The following is a 16,807-nucleotide window of genomic DNA, read 5'->3' as shown; positions in this document are numbered from 1 at the left end:
TGAGATCATTTTAAACAACAAATCATTGGGCATAAGGGCCAAATAGCTTACTGAACTGAACTCACCACATACTAATTCTGCTTTTCGAAACAAACAAAAGTAAAGTTGCATTATACTGTGACTTTTTCTTGTTCCTAAATAACGGTCGATCCTTACGAGACAAAAGGGAGATGAGAACTGTCATGGCAACACACCTACCTCACGCCTGAATCATAACAGATGCTTGCGATGTAGGTCAGGGTAAGTGGGTCGCTAGCTGAGATTTTTTTAAAAATCTCTCCCTTTGATCAGAGATTGAAATAATCAAAGATGAGTAATACAGAAACAAATTATGGAAATAACTGGTGAAGATGATGGCATCTCATACATATGTAGGAAGGACACATGGCCTAATTAGTAGGAGAAGGAACTGGCTCTGCTGCGGCCGGCTGCCCCGCGGAGGCTTGGCTGGGGGCGGATGTAGGTGTGGAGGCTGATGTGGGTGTAGTTGTGGGCTTTGGGGAGGGCGTGGACGGGGTTGTAGTCGGGCGAGCTATGGTCGTAGTGGACGTGGAGGTAGCAGCTGACACTAGGGGTTTGGGATCAGGAGTGTCACTTTGGGCAGGAGTGTCATTTGCGGGTGAAGAAGTCTTGTTGTAGTTAAGATTGAGGATGTGCTGCTGCAAGTGCCTGATCCAGTCCTCCTGTACTGAGAGAGGGCCGTGAAACTCCACATCACAGAAACTAAAAGAAATGAATTATAAATAAATGACAATTGGTTCTGAGGGATTACACATTTACAGCTATTTAAACATACTATCTAGACACCAAAATGTGCTAAGGACATAAATATGATCTTGAATATGGGTATGATATTCATATTTTAAGGCATCATGGTCATGCTCCCATAACAAAGACTATTCCAAAAGACATACGTAGTTGTAGGCTGAAAGAAATATACCATTTGAAATATTTTATGAGTTGAGAGAGATGCTAAATTATATAATTATATAAATATAATTTTACTTAGCAAAACATATCAATAAATATAATGTATAAAATACAATTAATATATAAGATAGTAGGCAGTCAAGATATCAAGGTAGCTCACTAGGTTATGGAACAAATCTAATATCCAAGTACAGAATATATGCAACTCACCGGCACTTGAGTGAGTAAATTTTACCCACAAGTCTAACCAGTGGGGTGGAGGGGGGCTTTGGCACAAGGGCAGGAACGGTACTGGAGCGAGGCTTCGGGGGGCCACTCTCTCCCTCCCCTCCTTCAGCATTTGATGGGTGCTTAAGTGGCCGTCTCTCAAATCCTTAAGAGAAAGAAATCGGTAGATTAGGCATAATTTTCCAGGCAGATAAGGGAAAAAGAATAGGAAGAGATTAAGGTGAAGCTGTGCTCAGACCTCGTGGCAAACGCACGTTGAGTTCACTATGCGCCACCTGCGCATGTGGAAGTGCATTATTGGAATGATGAGCGCCAGGCTGTGGAATAAGGCTATGCTGAGTAGAACTTCCACTCCTGCTTTTTGCGTCAGTTCCCCGTGATGACACCCCCCAGGAACAACTGTTGACATCCCGTCCTATTGCTCTCTTTTGAGGCAAAGTGAGAGATGCCCATTTGGCCACAGTGGGCTTTTGAGAAACAGGAGTTGTAGGGTCAGAGTCACAGGATGGTGAGAGAGCAGAACCGCACCTCTGCAAAAAATTACAGCCATTTTAATTGACATTAAAAATAGTGGTGACCGATATATCGCCAAGGCCGATACATGTGTCGATATTTGGCTCTTTTTTTATATCGGCATCGGCCGATAATTTTTCATTTTGGCCGATGCGTTCGAGACAGGACTTTTATTTTGACGATGCTGAGAGCGGCAACGGTTGACCACACAGCTCTCACATTCTCCCTCTTGTTTGCTGTCGTCATTAACAATTCTGTCTAATACGGATAGAAGTTTATTTAATTTCTTTATTTTCTTAAATATGTGGGTATATAGTATTTATAGAGTTGTAACTTTTAGTTTTAATTACTTTTTCTTATTTGTAAGTCGCTTTGGACAAAAGCGTCTGCTAAATGACAAAAGTAAAAAGTAAAGAGTGTAAAGACCATCGACTCTACCGTGCGACTCCACCGGGCAGGGACACTGGCAAGGGATAGAAGTATCGCTTTTTATTTTAGTTTATTCATTTATATATTTATTATTGAAATGTTGTTATATGCATGTGTCAATTTTATTTAATTTCTTTATTTTCTTAAATATGTAGGTATATAGTATTTATAGAGTTGTAACTTTTAGTTTTAGTTACTTTTTCTTATTTGTAAGTCGCTTTGGACAAAAGCGTCTGCTAAATGACAAAAGTAAAGTAAGTAAGTAAAGTAAGTCTGTCTAATAATCAGATAGAACAGTTAAACAAAGGAATTAAATGTATACAAAAAGTATTATAACTTTTGTTTTTATATTATTAGTAACAGAAAGGCAAACATTATAATACTTTAGCGTTTGCTGTTAGCATCCAGCAAATACACATTTATATCATTTAAATTAAATCTTTGAATGACTAATGGACATTTAATTTCACAAACCTTGCAAACTTATTAAATCCAGTTGTGAGATCTTGTGAACTGTGCATTTGTATCATGCATGATCACGTGTGCTCTGCCTGACTTTCAGTGCGAACTGAATGCTAGAGTTTTAATATTAAACTTTTGATTTCAAATTATGCTGCGTTTTATGCATTTGCCCACTGTCATATTCATGTCATTTTCATTGTGTGCTGTATGTAAAATGACTGTTACCTTGGCTTAATTTGAACAATATGATTCCCAATGCACACAAACTTCCCAGAATACTGAGTGCCCTTACAGTGTTTACGTCCTTTTTTTAATAATAAAATATATTTTTTATATTTTATTTATTTGTGAAAAATACTTTGTCATCTAAAGTATAAGTATGTTTATTTTACACATTTATTTGTAATCAATTTTCAAATTATTTAAAATGTCTTAAATATTAATTAACATTAAATAAAATTATATCGGCTATATCTCGGCCATCGGTCACCCTGCTTTCCAAGATATCGGCATCGGCTGTTATAAAACAATATCGGTCGACCACTAATTAAAAAGCAAGCTTTTCAAATTTTCACAGCAAGACACCACAGAATTGCAATGACTGGGCAGGGTAGTAAAGAATCACAAAATGGTTCCAGTTGCTTTCATACTTTTTTGGGGGCATAGCGGGCTCCTTGTGCATAACTTTGCTGCATCTCTGCTGCCTTCTGTGGACGGCTGCGTATCCAGGCACTCAGCGTCTCGATAGGCGAACCATTTACACACCACTCTGTCACGCCAAACTGTCGTAAATGTGCTCGAGCGTGACTGGCCAGTGCCTTCCGGTTCTCAAAGTAGAATCCACAGAGTTCACAACTGGCATCTGAAAAGGAAAAACAAAAAGATGAAGTCACATTTTTCTTGAGACTATTCGCACAACAAGTAAACCAATAAATATTGTGCCAAACATGCAAACAATGAGTAGTTCACAATTAGACCAGAAAGATCTATAGATAGGGGCAGTTTTGATATAATTTTTCATTATAACCATCCACATGACTGAATCTATTTTTAGTCTTGGAATTCTTAATGGTCTTTTATTTATTTGAGATTCATTCTTCTGCAAACATGGAAGCAACACATGCACTGCACTACAAATAGTCTTCAAACAATGTAAAGAAAAAGAACCAAATAAGGAGTCAGGCAAAAATATAACCTTACCCATGTGGCCTACCCCATGCTTCTCCACTGAGGCTTTACCCTTAAAGGAATAGTCCTGTGGGGGAGGTGAGAAATTTTTAGATTGGATGAGCAGTGCTTTCCCTCCTGGCTGTCCCTCCTCCACCAGCACCTTCTTCTTCAGTGGAGGCACTCCAAAAATCTTCCCCACAGGTGAGGTTGACAAGGCAATGCTTCCCAGCCCATGCTTATGAAGACGCGAGCCAGAGTGGAGCAGGTTAAGAGGTGATTTGCGGGACAGGGCAGAGGACTGATAGCCTGGACTGTTCAATGAAATCCCACCATCCTGTCCTGGTTCCTCCTTTATGCCCAAGGCAACAGATGCAGGGGTAGTGCCTTGTCTCCTCATGACTTCCCAAAGTGTGTCAATGGGCGAGCCATTCACAGACCACTCTGTGATACCCATATGCCTCAAGTGTGAACGTGCATGGCTTGAGAGGCCTTTGCGGTTTTCGAAGAATTCACCACAGAATTCACAGCGAATGTCACGGGAAGGTTCCTTCTCCTGAGTCATAACTGTAAGAGAAAAAACAGTAAAAGATTGAGCTGGGAACAGATTGAGCTGGGAATGATTAAGTCATCCATTAAGATCATTGAAAATGCTAAACGTAAACAAACAAAGATATATCACAGGTGTGAAAACAGAAAAACATACCCAAGTTGACTGGATAAACATTATCTGAAGTGTTTAAACTGGAAGGTAGTGGCTCTGGGTTGTAGCTTTCATTAACTCCCATGTCTGATCCTTTCATGGTAACCTCTACAATTTCAGGCTCTGGTTTTGGTTTAACCAGCTCTACGGTTGGGGAAGAACTGGCAGTAGATGTCGAAGGAGACATTTTGCGGGTAGTAGGCTGATCGTGGCTTGGAGTTTGGGCAAAATGGAAAGGTGGGCGCCCAAGCACATTCCCTGGTGGGGAAGAGGACTGGAGTGCGGGCCGAGGCAGTCCAGGGCTCGGAGAAGAAGAGGGGGATTTGGGGGACTTCAGAGGTATGATGGACGGCAGGCCTCGGCGGACTATAATCTCTTTTAGTGTGTCAATAGGTGAGCCATTCACAGACCATTCGGTGATCCCAAGTTGGCGCAGATGGGAGCGAGCATGACTGGAGAGGCCTTTGCGGTTCTCAAAAAGTTCTCCGCAGAATTCACACCCCACATCTTTCATCGGCTCTGGTAAAGAACAATTTATCAGACTTAAGTCAGTTTTGGTGTGTAAATTACCTAACATAATTGAGGAAGCTAGTAATAGACAAGGACAGGCAAAAACACATAAAAGTTGTTACCTATAGGAAAGGACATCACTTCTCCACTACTGAAACGAAGGACCTGCAACGAAGAGGCTTTCAGCTTCTTTTGGGGTGGGCCCAATAAGAGGTGGCTAGAACAGGAGGTAGCTTTGGAGCCAATTGTTGTCCTCAAAGAAGAGGTTGCTGTTTTATATAGGACAGGGCTGGAGGGAAGAGATCTCTTAGGGGAAGTGGAGGGTAAAAGGGATGTCATGCTGGTCTTCTGGGACCTCAGGTCTTCTGGACCATCTGAGAGAAAAGAATTTGCTCTGTGCTTAAAGTCATCAGTCAAGATGAACCGATTGAGTAAGTCAATGGGGGAGCCCTTGGATTCAGAGTAGTCAATCCCAAAATGGCGCAAATGGGCACGAGCATGACTCGAGAGGCCTTTTCTTGTTTCAAACCACGCACCGCACAACTGGCAAATAATGTCTTTAGAGTCCATGTCCATCGCTAGAAAGGAGTGTGAGAGGAACAGAAAAGTTAAAGAGATTGTAAAAAGGACAGACAATAAACACGCAAAAAGAACAAATTGATGACCACAAGACAACAAAAACAAATCACAAACAGCTTGTTGAAATTCTTTATTACTATTTAGTACATTAAATGCTTTCTTACTAAGATTCAATGGGGCATCCGTCTCTTGCGGTGCCCAGAATGGTTTGTTTGGACTGGAGAGGTTTGTACACTGGTTCTTTCCTAAGGTCTTATGCTCCTGTGATCGCAGTGGGGAAGACACGGGTAGGAGGGAAGAGATGGGAGCCTTTCTAAGCACTGGGGAAGGGGACCGAGACTTTACAAATGGAGAGGAAGGCAGGGAGCCAGCTGCAGAGTGAGTAGTTGGGGAAGAGGAAACTTTAATAGCGGAACCCACAATAGAAAACGGGACAGGGGGCTTGGTGTCCAGCAGTCCTTCTTCAGTTTCAACATCTTTTGTGGGGCTAGGTATAGGAACAATAGAGGCATGGTGCTGGAGCTTCTTAGGAGATTCCACAGTAGGGGAGGTGCCAGTGAAGTGTGCATCAATGGAGCGTTCCTTAGTGATCTGGTAGAGGAGATCAATGGGTGAGCCACTGTTCTCTGACATGCCGATACTGAGCTGGCGTAGATGAGAGCGGGCATGGCTAGACAAACCACGACGTGTCTCGAAGGCAGCACCACAAAACTCACATTTCAACAGGTTAGAGCCTGGAAAACAGAAAAATGGTGATTCAGGATCTATCTTTTGATAGATGGAACTGCTAACCAAATTTTTCCAATTTATTCACTAAGCAGAGTTAATAGACCTTTTCTGACTCTCCACTGTGGAAATCAACATTTTTTTTTGTAAAATGTCATGTAAAGAGACAGAAAATCAAGGTGACAGACCAGACTAATAAGGACACTAATATATGTAACATAACATCCCATCAGCTCAAATATTTATGTTCATGTAATTAACACTAGCAAATTCAGATGTTTTTTAAAGGATTACTTCATCCATAAATTAACATTTCTGTCCATATTTACTCACTATCAGGTTATTCCAAACCTGTACGAATTTCTGTGGAACACAAAAGGTGAATGTTTAAAGAATATTCTCAGGTGTGGAACAAAATCATAATGTGTGTAAATGATGATGGAGGTTTAATTTATGGGTGAGCTATTATTTTAAAAATAGATTAAAAGTCTAAAATTCAAATTACCCATAGCGTCTGTCTCTTTGGATTCAGGGCTCTGTTCCTCAATAGAGAACAGGGTCTTTTCTCCTGGACTTGTGGCCAATTTATCTGTAACAGGCAATTGGACCTCCTCTTCTTCCTCTTCCCCATCCTCTGCCTCCTCCCTATCTGTATATGCATAGACAGAGACAACATTTTTTAATTAGCTAATTGTAGAGTCGAAGCCACCAAGGTCTCAAATGAATGTTTCCTTTAGCTTTACCTTCATCTAATGCACAGATCAAATAAATAATAATAATAATTAATTCATGCTTAATTGCATGGCCAGGTAATTCTGTAAGATTATCTGTTAAAAGACATATTTAAATATTTTTCCTTATTATGGCGTCAGTAACTTATAAGGTAATCACAAAATATGTAGTTTGATGTCAATTTCAGCAAAGGAATTTTAACATAATTTCATCCTTCTAATAGCCCTTAAAATTCACATCATTTTTTTTTCTTTGAGATTATACACAATTATATATATTACCAATTATATATTTGATTGGTACAATTTCCAATCAAATTTTGGTCCAATCATGACATTACAGTCTCCCAATTCTTTTGCCATAAATATAACAAAATCATCTGTGACTAAACAACTATTTCTACCTCATTTCTTTTTTTTCTATCTCAAGCACCAAAGAAAATGTTAAAGGGGGAGAATAGCCCACCCCAGCACCATGCTAAGTCTTGTCCTGCACACAACTTTCACGGCTTTGATTGCAATTATTGGCAGCAATTAAACAATGACAGAGTTTTTAAAATGGACAAATTGGCGATACAACTAGAAAAACAACTAGCACCAACCAAATAGATTATAAAACAACAGGTTTGTCTGACTTAAAGTTGTTTCATTTTGATTTCTCGAGACTAACTATTAGATGAACATACAGACTGATACTTTATTCACACCAGAGGTAAATTCAGCAGGTCTACATTCAAGCAGCACAGTGATTTTCTTTTGAAGCTCCTGCTGGTTTTGCTCTTCTCAGCATATTCAATATAATAAGCTTTGAACGCGTTCCTGCGGTGGGCGTTTCTGTTCTGTCATTTGATCTGTCCTAGACACAATTCTAGCAACATCAGCCCTTTTTCTGCTCAGACTGAAAATGAAAATTCACTGTAATGGCATACTTCATGAAATAACCAGACAATAAAGAGAAAAAATTACATTAAATGCAATAAGTTAAACACGAAAATCCACCGTTTAATAACTTATTCAGGACAGCGTAAAAGAAAACAAGTAGCGCTGACATTTTTTTTTTTTTCAAAAAAATGTTTTTGTGAAAGTGCGCGAAAAAAGAAATGAGAACCAAGAAAAAAGTGATGCCACACTCCATTTCAACATTAAAAAAGCACCTCGAGTAAAATGGCGAAGACTCATCCTAAATTCGAGAATCATAAATACATATGCATTGGAAAAAAGAAGCCGTCATTTTGACAAGACATCAAAAGCTGCCTTTATTAAGCACCTGAGCACAAAATGTCACATATCGTGACTTTTCAGATCGAAAACTGTTCAGGCGGCAGGGGAATGGTGAGTCGCTTTCGTACGTGCACTCTGTCTCGCTGGACCATTCCTTGCATCAGTTATTTAAAACGCACATCGGGTATGACAGGAGCTTGTCTTAAAATGTTAACACGATTGCATGCCATGCAAGCTTTAAAAGTGGCGAAGCTCCGAGCACATGCATCTCTCATGCATCCCCATGCACGGCGCGGAAGTGCATGCACTCACCATTCAGCCGCTGCAGCGCATCGGATTTATTACAGCACCTACAGTCAGACAATTTTTCCGCTATTGTTTGTGTCTGCGGGGAGGTGGAAGCAGCCATTTTGCCCCGCACACGTGCACTAACGCACCAAGGCGTGACGAACCGAATAAAGGCGGAGACTAAGCAAAATATTAAAATACCAGACATCAATTACATGAATGAAGATTGCATTAAGAAATTAGCAAGTGTTCTGCACCATACAAATATCTTTACATCTGCTTTCACAACTGCCCCTGACAGCATTACAAAAAACCCAAGGCATGCACAAGCTTTTGAGGTTTCCTTTAGTCTATTTTGGACTTCTGACCACAAAGAGGTAAAGGCTTTTCATTTAATTAGTAACATGAGTAAGTAATGGGCCTACACACTTAATGTATTGCCTAATTAACCTTTGAAAAGCCAGTTAAAACATCTAAACATAAAGAAAAAATAACAAACAAAAAAGTGATCAAAAGTGAAACCTGAAACTAGTCTGACCCCACTAGAGATTTTGCATTTTTGCAAATGCAATACAAATATTTCCACCAAAAATGATTGTAACGAGTTCAATTTCATATATTTTTTAAAACAATCGTACCATTAATTTTCTATATCCCCCTTTCCTTAGATAACAACATGCACTAATATGGACTCCGCAAGTTTGTGTAATACCTCATCATTATCCAGCATGACTTTACAAAGTTTCAAAGAGCATCCTGTGCTTCAGTAGAATCAAAGAACATCTGACCGTTTGTACAATATATAATATTAATATATTATAATAATATAATATATTTAATTAAAAAAAAACTTTGCAAGTAAGAACTATGACATGACTCGTGGCTTAATTACAAAGTTTTTGAGAAATCAAGCAGAAGTAAATCCCATCCACTTACCCTCCAGGTCACTTATAATGTGCTCTTCCTTCCAGTGCCGTTTTGGAGAGTGAGAAGAAAGAGTGGTGGGTTCTGCTGTCATGTTCTCCTCGTCTTTCATGTCTTTCCTGCACTCTTGCTCCTCATCAGAGTTTTGTTCTTCACTTGACTGGAGAGTATGAGTGGGTGCAGTGGGTAGAACAAGATCTGGATGCTTGGCAAAAAGCTCTCTGAGAATATTAATGGGAGAAACCGTGACTTCCCAGTTGGTGATGCCAAAGTCTCTGAGATGGGCTCGGGCATGACTGGAGAGACCAGCTCTGGTGTCAAAGCCAGCACTGCAGAACTCACATCTCATTACGCTGAAGGTCGACGGGTCAAAGTTGGCAACTAAAGGTAGCAATGGAGAGAAGAGCATCAAAACAAGCCTTTGGTTCTCTGTGGCAGGCAATTAAAGTTTAATGAGACATCAAGTTAATGAACATTAACAATAGTAGGTTACATTTACATTTAAAAGCATCCTCACCTTTTTTCTTCTTTTTCTGGTAGGAGAATTTCTTCTCAATGGCATTGACCTCTTCCGGAGAGATGAAGTGCCTAACATTGTAACTGACACCCACTCTGTTCAAGTGACCCCTAACATGATTGGCTAGTCCGATGCCATTATGGAATCGATCTGGGCAATAAGGGCATTTTCTTTCCACACTCTTCAACCCCTCTCTATCATCATCTTCATCATCTTCCTCAGTTAATGCATCAATAAGACGACTAACAACATCCTCTTCATCTTCATCGATATCATCATCCTCATCCTCTAGTTTTGCAGCAACAAGTGTGTCTTCTCCGCTCTTCTCCAGACTATCAGATTTGTCTTCTTTGAGTTTGGGTTCCTCCCCCTGTACTTCAAGCTTTTTGCTGTTCTTCTTTGGTGAGGAGTTGGCTTTGAGATCTGGATCATTAGCAGGTGGCTCCGTCTCTGGGGTGGGGTTAATGTGGATTGTTACAGAGTGTTCAACAGTTATAAAAAGAAAAATACATTCAAGACCAGTATTGCGCAATTTAATGGTCAAATGCAAACAAAATTATGTGGGATGCAATGAGAATGGTGACAAGTTAATGGAATAGTTGACCTAAATGGAAAGTCTGTCATCTTTTATTCACCTTCATGTTGTCCCAAACTACTTTTGTCCATGGTACTTTTTTCTATACAACAAAAGTTGCTCCAAAAAAGTCAAAAGTGTTGTGAATGTCCGTCAGAATTTCTCCTTTTGTGTTCCATGGAAGAAAGATTGTCATATGGGTTTGGAACATTGGGGTAAGTAAATGATGACATAATTCTCATTTTTGGGCTCACTGTATACAAAAGGAACAGCTTTGCCTGGCTACTCTGCAACCGTTTAAGATCTCTGTGGCTCTGCTCATCACTCACCCATCACCCTGCTGCATGAGAGGGGAGTTTGGAGGTCAGAGCTGAGAGACTCTATGAGGATGAGGGGTAACTCGTTTCTTAGCTGGGCTTGCTGCCCCTCAAGCAACCCCAGTCTCTCTGTTGCCCCTCGGAGGCTGGCTGAGAAGCTGCTCTTCAGCTGCAAGGCCAGGGCAGGTACCTCCACAAAGTCTGCAGGGGAAGGGACCAGGTTCAGACCAGGGTGAAACCTGGGATTTGCCCAAGTTTATGGCTGAACTTCCAGAATTTCAAGGATTGCCATTTGCCCTCCATTCAAGTATTGGTCCTTGCTGACTATTGCCACTGAGAAAGGTTCTTCTCTTACAATAAAAATTTAAGAAAGAAATTCTGTACACCACCAGCAGTGGCTAATAGTGAGCATCGGCCAATGGAACAGGAACAGGAAGTAACACCTCACAATTATAACTGGCCAATGGAATGGGGAGTCTCACTACACTCCTTTAACCAGCGGCCAATCAAACAGGAAGTAGCACTACACAAATTTTGGTTCAAGGATGGTTCTGGCACATCAAATCCAGGCATCACAATAACACAACAATACAAATTGTGCACACACACATATACATGCTTCACTACAAGACAAAAAACAGAAGTACAGGTAATGTATTTATTCAGATTTTGCCTATATGAAATTGGAATTGTGAAAGCAAATTCTCATTGTTCTGTTGTGGTGGTTAATGACAGTATTATTTAATGTGACAATGTTATAAAGAGATGGTGAGAAATTGATGAAAAAATACAGACCTTTCTGAAAATACATTAACAATTTAGTAGTAAATATATCATTAGTTTATGACATTTTACAGCTTCTATTTTTCAGTATGTAAATGTTGCACTGGTAAGTATAGTGTATCTGAGCAACATTTAGGGTATTCAAGTTTTATACAGTGTGCATATTACTGTTCTCTGAGCACTGAAGTCTTGCCATTGTTACCACCTTGCCAGTTTAGCTACAAGGCTACGCACTGACTGGTCTTGGTGTAATAACCTGTTATTGACTTACCTGTTTTGGAGTCTTGTTTTGGATCATGTTCTGGTTCTGGTGTTGGAATGTCTTCTTTCTGGCACTTATCTTCGGTCTGGTTTGAGATTTGGACTTGTTTTTTCATAACGGGAGTAAGGGTGAACTTAGGATCTAGTCTTGTACTCGCTCTTGTGCGCCCCAGTTTACCCCTTGCGGCCCGGGCTGAGCGTTTATTCCCTATACTTTTGAATGCCACATCCTTACGCCGTGGAGCAGCCCTGGGATTTGGCGTAGACAACATGAGATGCTGAGGTTGTGGAACATTCTCTTCCACAGGATTATTCAGAGTTGTCCTGGGCTCTTCTGTTTGTCTCAACTCTTCCACAGGGTCTGTATTTTCATATAGAGTTGTATTATTAGGTTGCTCTGTGGCCTCTCCTGGGGTTGCAGAAGCACTTTGACAAGGCAATGAACTAGAGTCCACCTGTGAAGCGCCACTTTCGGGCTTTGCTTCTTTAGATTTTTTTGATGCCCGGATGGGGTACCTCTTGTTGAGAGGTGATGTGACAAGAGTTGATATAACATCTGCAGAGGACTGAACTTGTCCTTTCTTGCAGGACTTCTGTTGAAAGCGGGGTGAGGTTCGATAGACACCAGCTCTTGTTCGAGTGTTGTGCATCTTGGCATGCTCTGCAAGTTCTTGAGGCAAATCAGAGCTAAAGTTGCACTTAAGACACACAAACTGGCTAACATTTGTTGACTCTTGGTTGACTGGCTCCGTTGCCTTACTGCAACTGGCTTGCTGTGCCACCTGTTTATCCCCCTCTTTTAATTTTCCAATCTCTTCAAGGATTTTCTGCCGTGACTCCTCATGGCATCGCTGATGATCCAGCAGCAGTACCTTGTCTACAAACTCCAGACCACACTCTATACATTCAAAAGCATTTTTATTAAGATGTCCACTCCAAGAGTCTTTTTCTCCACATTGCCATTTCTTCCCAGATTTACCAACCTGGCCATGCTCTTGCATGTGTTCACGTAGATGGGTGCGTTTTTTGAAGTAAATGCTACATTCTACACATGTAAAAATCTCTTGGGAGAGGTCTCCATCCAGTTTGTGCTCTACTACTGACCTCTGCCTTCCCCGTACCTTCTCTTCCTTTTCCTCTTTAAATTCAAACATCCCTTCCCCAACCTTTGTGGTTTTCTTACCCCCCTTTGCTCCCGAGGGTTTTCCTCTGGTCTTCTTGCCGGCTCCCGTTGTGCGCTGCCAAGTATCTAAGACAGAGAAAGGCCTCAATATGGCCCTCTTTTTTCTTCGGCGTTGGATGAAGGTGCAGTGCGCCCAAGGTCCAGGTGGTGGACTTTCTGGTTCAGAGTCTCCTGGGAAGGTGTACACATCTGGCTCTTTGGTGATCTTCTCTTCTCGCCCTCTACTATTAAGCATTTTCTGCTCATCTTTCTTGTCTTTTTGGCATCCCCCCTTTGGTGTAGTATCTGGTAGATGGCTCACTTTGTCTTGTTCCACTGCAAGAAAACAGCAAAAGGCTTTATTAACTTAAGTAGTTTTTTTTTATATATGACAGGGTGTTATTGACAATCAAACCATGCATTGAGGTACTTTAAGCTTTTAAACGTTTTTTTAAGCTTTTTTTACGTTTTGCTGTACGCTTAGGAAGGCTGGAGTCTGTAGTTTTTGTCTCCTTGTATGTAACATCTCCTTGATTCTCCACCTCCAGGGGGTCAAGTGGGATCTTCTCAAGAAATAAGTGCTTGGTTTCCACAGGTTCTTGGCACGGATCAATGCCAAATCTGCAAGCATAAGGATTAAAATGGATGAATAGCTTGCAGCTTAATATTTATTTCCATCAAACCCCTCAACGTTAAAAAAAACTTGATGAATGCACTTTTCTATAAACCTGTTTTTCCATATAATCATCTGTATCTCACCTGTCTTCTTGTTGTCCAGAGGTGGGACTTCCTGGGCTGTGAGCAGCCAGACCATGAGGGTTAGAAAAGTGCTGAAGTTCTTCCTCTGACATAAGCCAATGGAATCCACACAGAAACACAAACAATATACATGACTTAACAGAAAGCAGTAGACTCATAGATATATCTACAGCATGTAGACAAACAAAACCATTAACGCTGTTCACAGAGAGACGAGTTTCACAGTACAAATGCAGAGTTCAGTCTGAAACTAGCTGAATCATTGCAGATTCTCATTTCTAGTCGGTCTGAGTTTATTTTGTAAAAAGGTACAAAAGCTGTAAAGAGTGTATTTAAAAAGGTACTATGTAATATTTAAAAAGGTATTATGTACCTTAAAGGTACATAATAGTTCATATTAGTACCTAAAAGGAACAAACGTGTACCTTTTTAAAAAGGTACTGCCCCAGTGATACTTTCTCAAGTAGGTACTTTCTCAGAGTGTATGATTCAGAAATGCATTTTTCACAGACTTGAAAGTAAGAATGAACCAAAGAGACAATTACCGTCCAAGGTTTCTTTCTCAGAATCCGAGTCCCATGTGAGAGATGAGGGGAAGGCTAAAGATCGTGGACTTCTCTGTACTTTACCACAATGCTCCAGTGTGGGGAAAAAGCATTTTGGACCATCTGAATCTCCATTTCCATCACCCTTATCCATATCATCACAATGCAATAACCCCCCCTGTGAGTTCAGAGGGTTGAAACAAGTCCAACATGTTTAGGGAAGAAATAAAATGTTGCACGATTCTCACACAGGTGTACACTGATTGTTAAAAGATTGGAATCAAAATTGTATATAATCACTGTAAATGTCTTCCACATATTTTTTTTTAATTAATAGAGTAACAGTTTATTTTCTATTTTATAGTTATATTTTATAATTATAGTATAGTTATATTGTTTATTTTCTATAAGTCTATTTTCTTCTTTCATTGGAAAAGTGAATAAATTAATCCAAAAAGAAAAAGGGGAGTTAAACGCTGTGTCCCAAATTACATACTATCCTTCCTGAATAATATTATTCCAAAATAGAATTAGTGTGTCTTAAATATATGTTGAAATTAGTATCTACAAACACACATAAATAGTAAAAAAAAACTAAAAATAAAACTACAAACATGACGGATTTGCGAGAAAGACATTTAATTAGAAAAGTTTAGATAAAGGGGAATTTGTGTGAATAATAATCAACATTTGAACTTGATGAAAAAATAATTATATAATTTTATGCACATTACATTTAATCTGCAACAACATTGTGAACTTTTATAAAGATGCATTTGGTCATTATTTTTTAAATGGGTCATCATGAGAGTGCTCGGCACGACAGACCTGCTACTGGCACATCAACATGCTGCTTCATTTATAATATGGTAGGAAATTAAATTTAATAAATTTGGAGGATTTAAACTGTGAGAAGATGATTGACAGGGCAGTTTAAACAGTGACAGGATGCATGTAACTAAGTAACAGAAGTATGATGAACTAGTATGTCCCAATGCTTGTCTATTCTTTTGCTACATACTCAAAAGTATGTATTTGTCTTCACAAAAAGAATACATATAGGGCACAGTATATGTAGGTGAACTGGTAGGTGCCTTGACTATACCAGGAAGGTGCAGCTGAGTAAGGAGGTGGATGTTGAAGGCAGTAGCCCTGGGCTGGACAACAGATCTTGGGGGTCCCTGGTCGAGAGATCCTCTTCAGGCTCCATGGTCCCCTGGTGCACTAGCTTGGGTGCAACTGCTGTCCACCTCTCCCGTCCTACATTACGAAGAGCAATTCCATTTCTGGACAAAAATACAAACAACTAAGATGCATTCTGACCTTATGCATGCATAGACATGGACCTGAAGCTTCAAAAGTCAAATTATTATGGGGTCTTTAAAGAAAATCTATAGATGAAAACTTGCAAGATGTTTATCCACTCAAGAGGTGATTAATTAGCTATAGTGTTCTGTGCTGTCCAGCCTTTGAAAGAGTGCATTTTGAATAACTAAATCTTTGTGTTTAATTCCTGAGGAGTGTCACTCTGCCTGACCTATTTTATCATGCCTCATTTCCTATGCTGATAATATCGAAGGAGACCGTTTTTACTGGGGGGCGGGGGGGGGCATACACCGGCTCCCGAAAATAATGCAGTTTGCATGCGTTTATAACTTGCGATGTCAAGACTGGACTATCAGTCTTCTCCAGGGACACAATCTGTTAAACATCTCTCTGGATGTGTGCGACGAGGATGGAATTGTGCAGCACTCACGGAAAGCGGCCTGTCTTTGGAATCTTCTGCGTCCAATCACATCGCTCTCTCCATGTCCTATATGGATTCAAGTGGCACGAACGCACTGACGCTTATAGAGAGCATGTGTGCGTTGCGCTTTATAGGTCCCGGAGCGTCGCTGCCTTCCCTCAGGAGCACCGGGAAAAGCATATATATTTAGCTAACGGTGAAGACCGCCTTTGCACTCTAAACACCGGACTCCATGTTGTTAGTTTCAGAGGGATGGTGACGTTGGTGGGGAGGGGAATGGAGTTTGTGTATCAGCCTCGCTGTAACTCTTTCACAGCAGGTTGAGAGATGAACGACACCTGATCAGTGCGCTGCTGCGTGCGCGGTGCGGAGCGCGGACTACTTCACTACACTAAGTGCGCGGATGACATAATGTCATTAATTTTAAGACTAAAAAGGATGTAAAATGCTACAGTTCAAAACGGTAAAATGATTTAGTAATTTTAAATACGCATTAAACATATATAAAACTGTAAAATATGAAACGTAATATTTTTTAGGGATTTTATGTAAAAATGTATTAAGTATTTATACATAATATGATAAAAGCTTTTTTATACGATTTTTAAAAGTCAGCTGTTTTAAATCTGCTATATGAATAAGTGTAAAATCAGTCTCTTGCATGATAGAGTAGGCCTAATAGGCCAATATCCGTCTGTATATCTGTTCCATATTCATTAGCAATGTTCAGT

At 40.1% G+C, this 16,807-nt stretch overlaps 1 protein-coding gene across 1 annotated transcript; it reads right to left on the bottom strand.

Moving 5' to 3' along the window:
* Positions 1–250: 250 nt before the first annotated feature.
* On the bottom strand, positions 251–16,336 carry LOC306868771 (uncharacterized protein). The gene is made up of 17 exons (XM_079415119.1): positions 16,086–16,336; positions 15,435–15,615; positions 14,330–14,507; positions 13,785–13,869; positions 13,492–13,646; positions 11,874–13,361; positions 9,929–10,378; positions 9,424–9,792; positions 6,753–6,896; positions 5,686–6,255; positions 5,065–5,520; positions 4,436–4,951; positions 3,763–4,296; positions 3,213–3,424; positions 1,397–1,688; positions 1,141–1,303; positions 251–723 (listed from the first exon to the last, which is right to left on the bottom strand). Exons 2-17 carry the CDS (start codon positions 15,537–15,539, stop codon positions 390–392), a joined length of 6,051 nt encoding a protein of 2,016 aa, XP_079271245.1. The 5' UTR covers positions 15,540–15,615; positions 16,086–16,336; the 3' UTR covers positions 251–389.
* Positions 16,337–16,807: the final 471 nt, after the last annotated feature.

Source organism: Barbus barbus (genome assembly GCF_936440315.1).
Source record: "Barbus barbus genome assembly, chromosome: 4".
NCBI classification, from domain to species: Eukaryota; Metazoa; Chordata; class Actinopteri; order Cypriniformes; family Cyprinidae; genus Barbus; species Barbus barbus.
Note: the sequence above shows the minus strand (reverse complement) of the source record. Positions and strands in the feature narration are given on the sequence as shown.

Excerpts from the sequence above, each read along its gene's own strand:
- LOC306868771 (XM_079415119.1), bottom strand. The coding sequence starts at position 15,539 with ATGGAGCCTGAAGAGGATCTCTCGACCAGGGACCCCCAAGATCTGTTG. Across the intron at positions 13,870-14,329 it reads TGAGAAAGAAACCTTGGACG|AGGAAGAACTTCAGCACTTT; the intron begins GTAATTGTCTCT and ends GGCTTATGTCAG. Across the intron at positions 5,521-5,685 it reads GGATGCCCCATTGAATCTTA|CGATGGACATGGACTCTAAA; the intron begins GTAAGAAAGCAT and ends ACTCCTTTCTAG.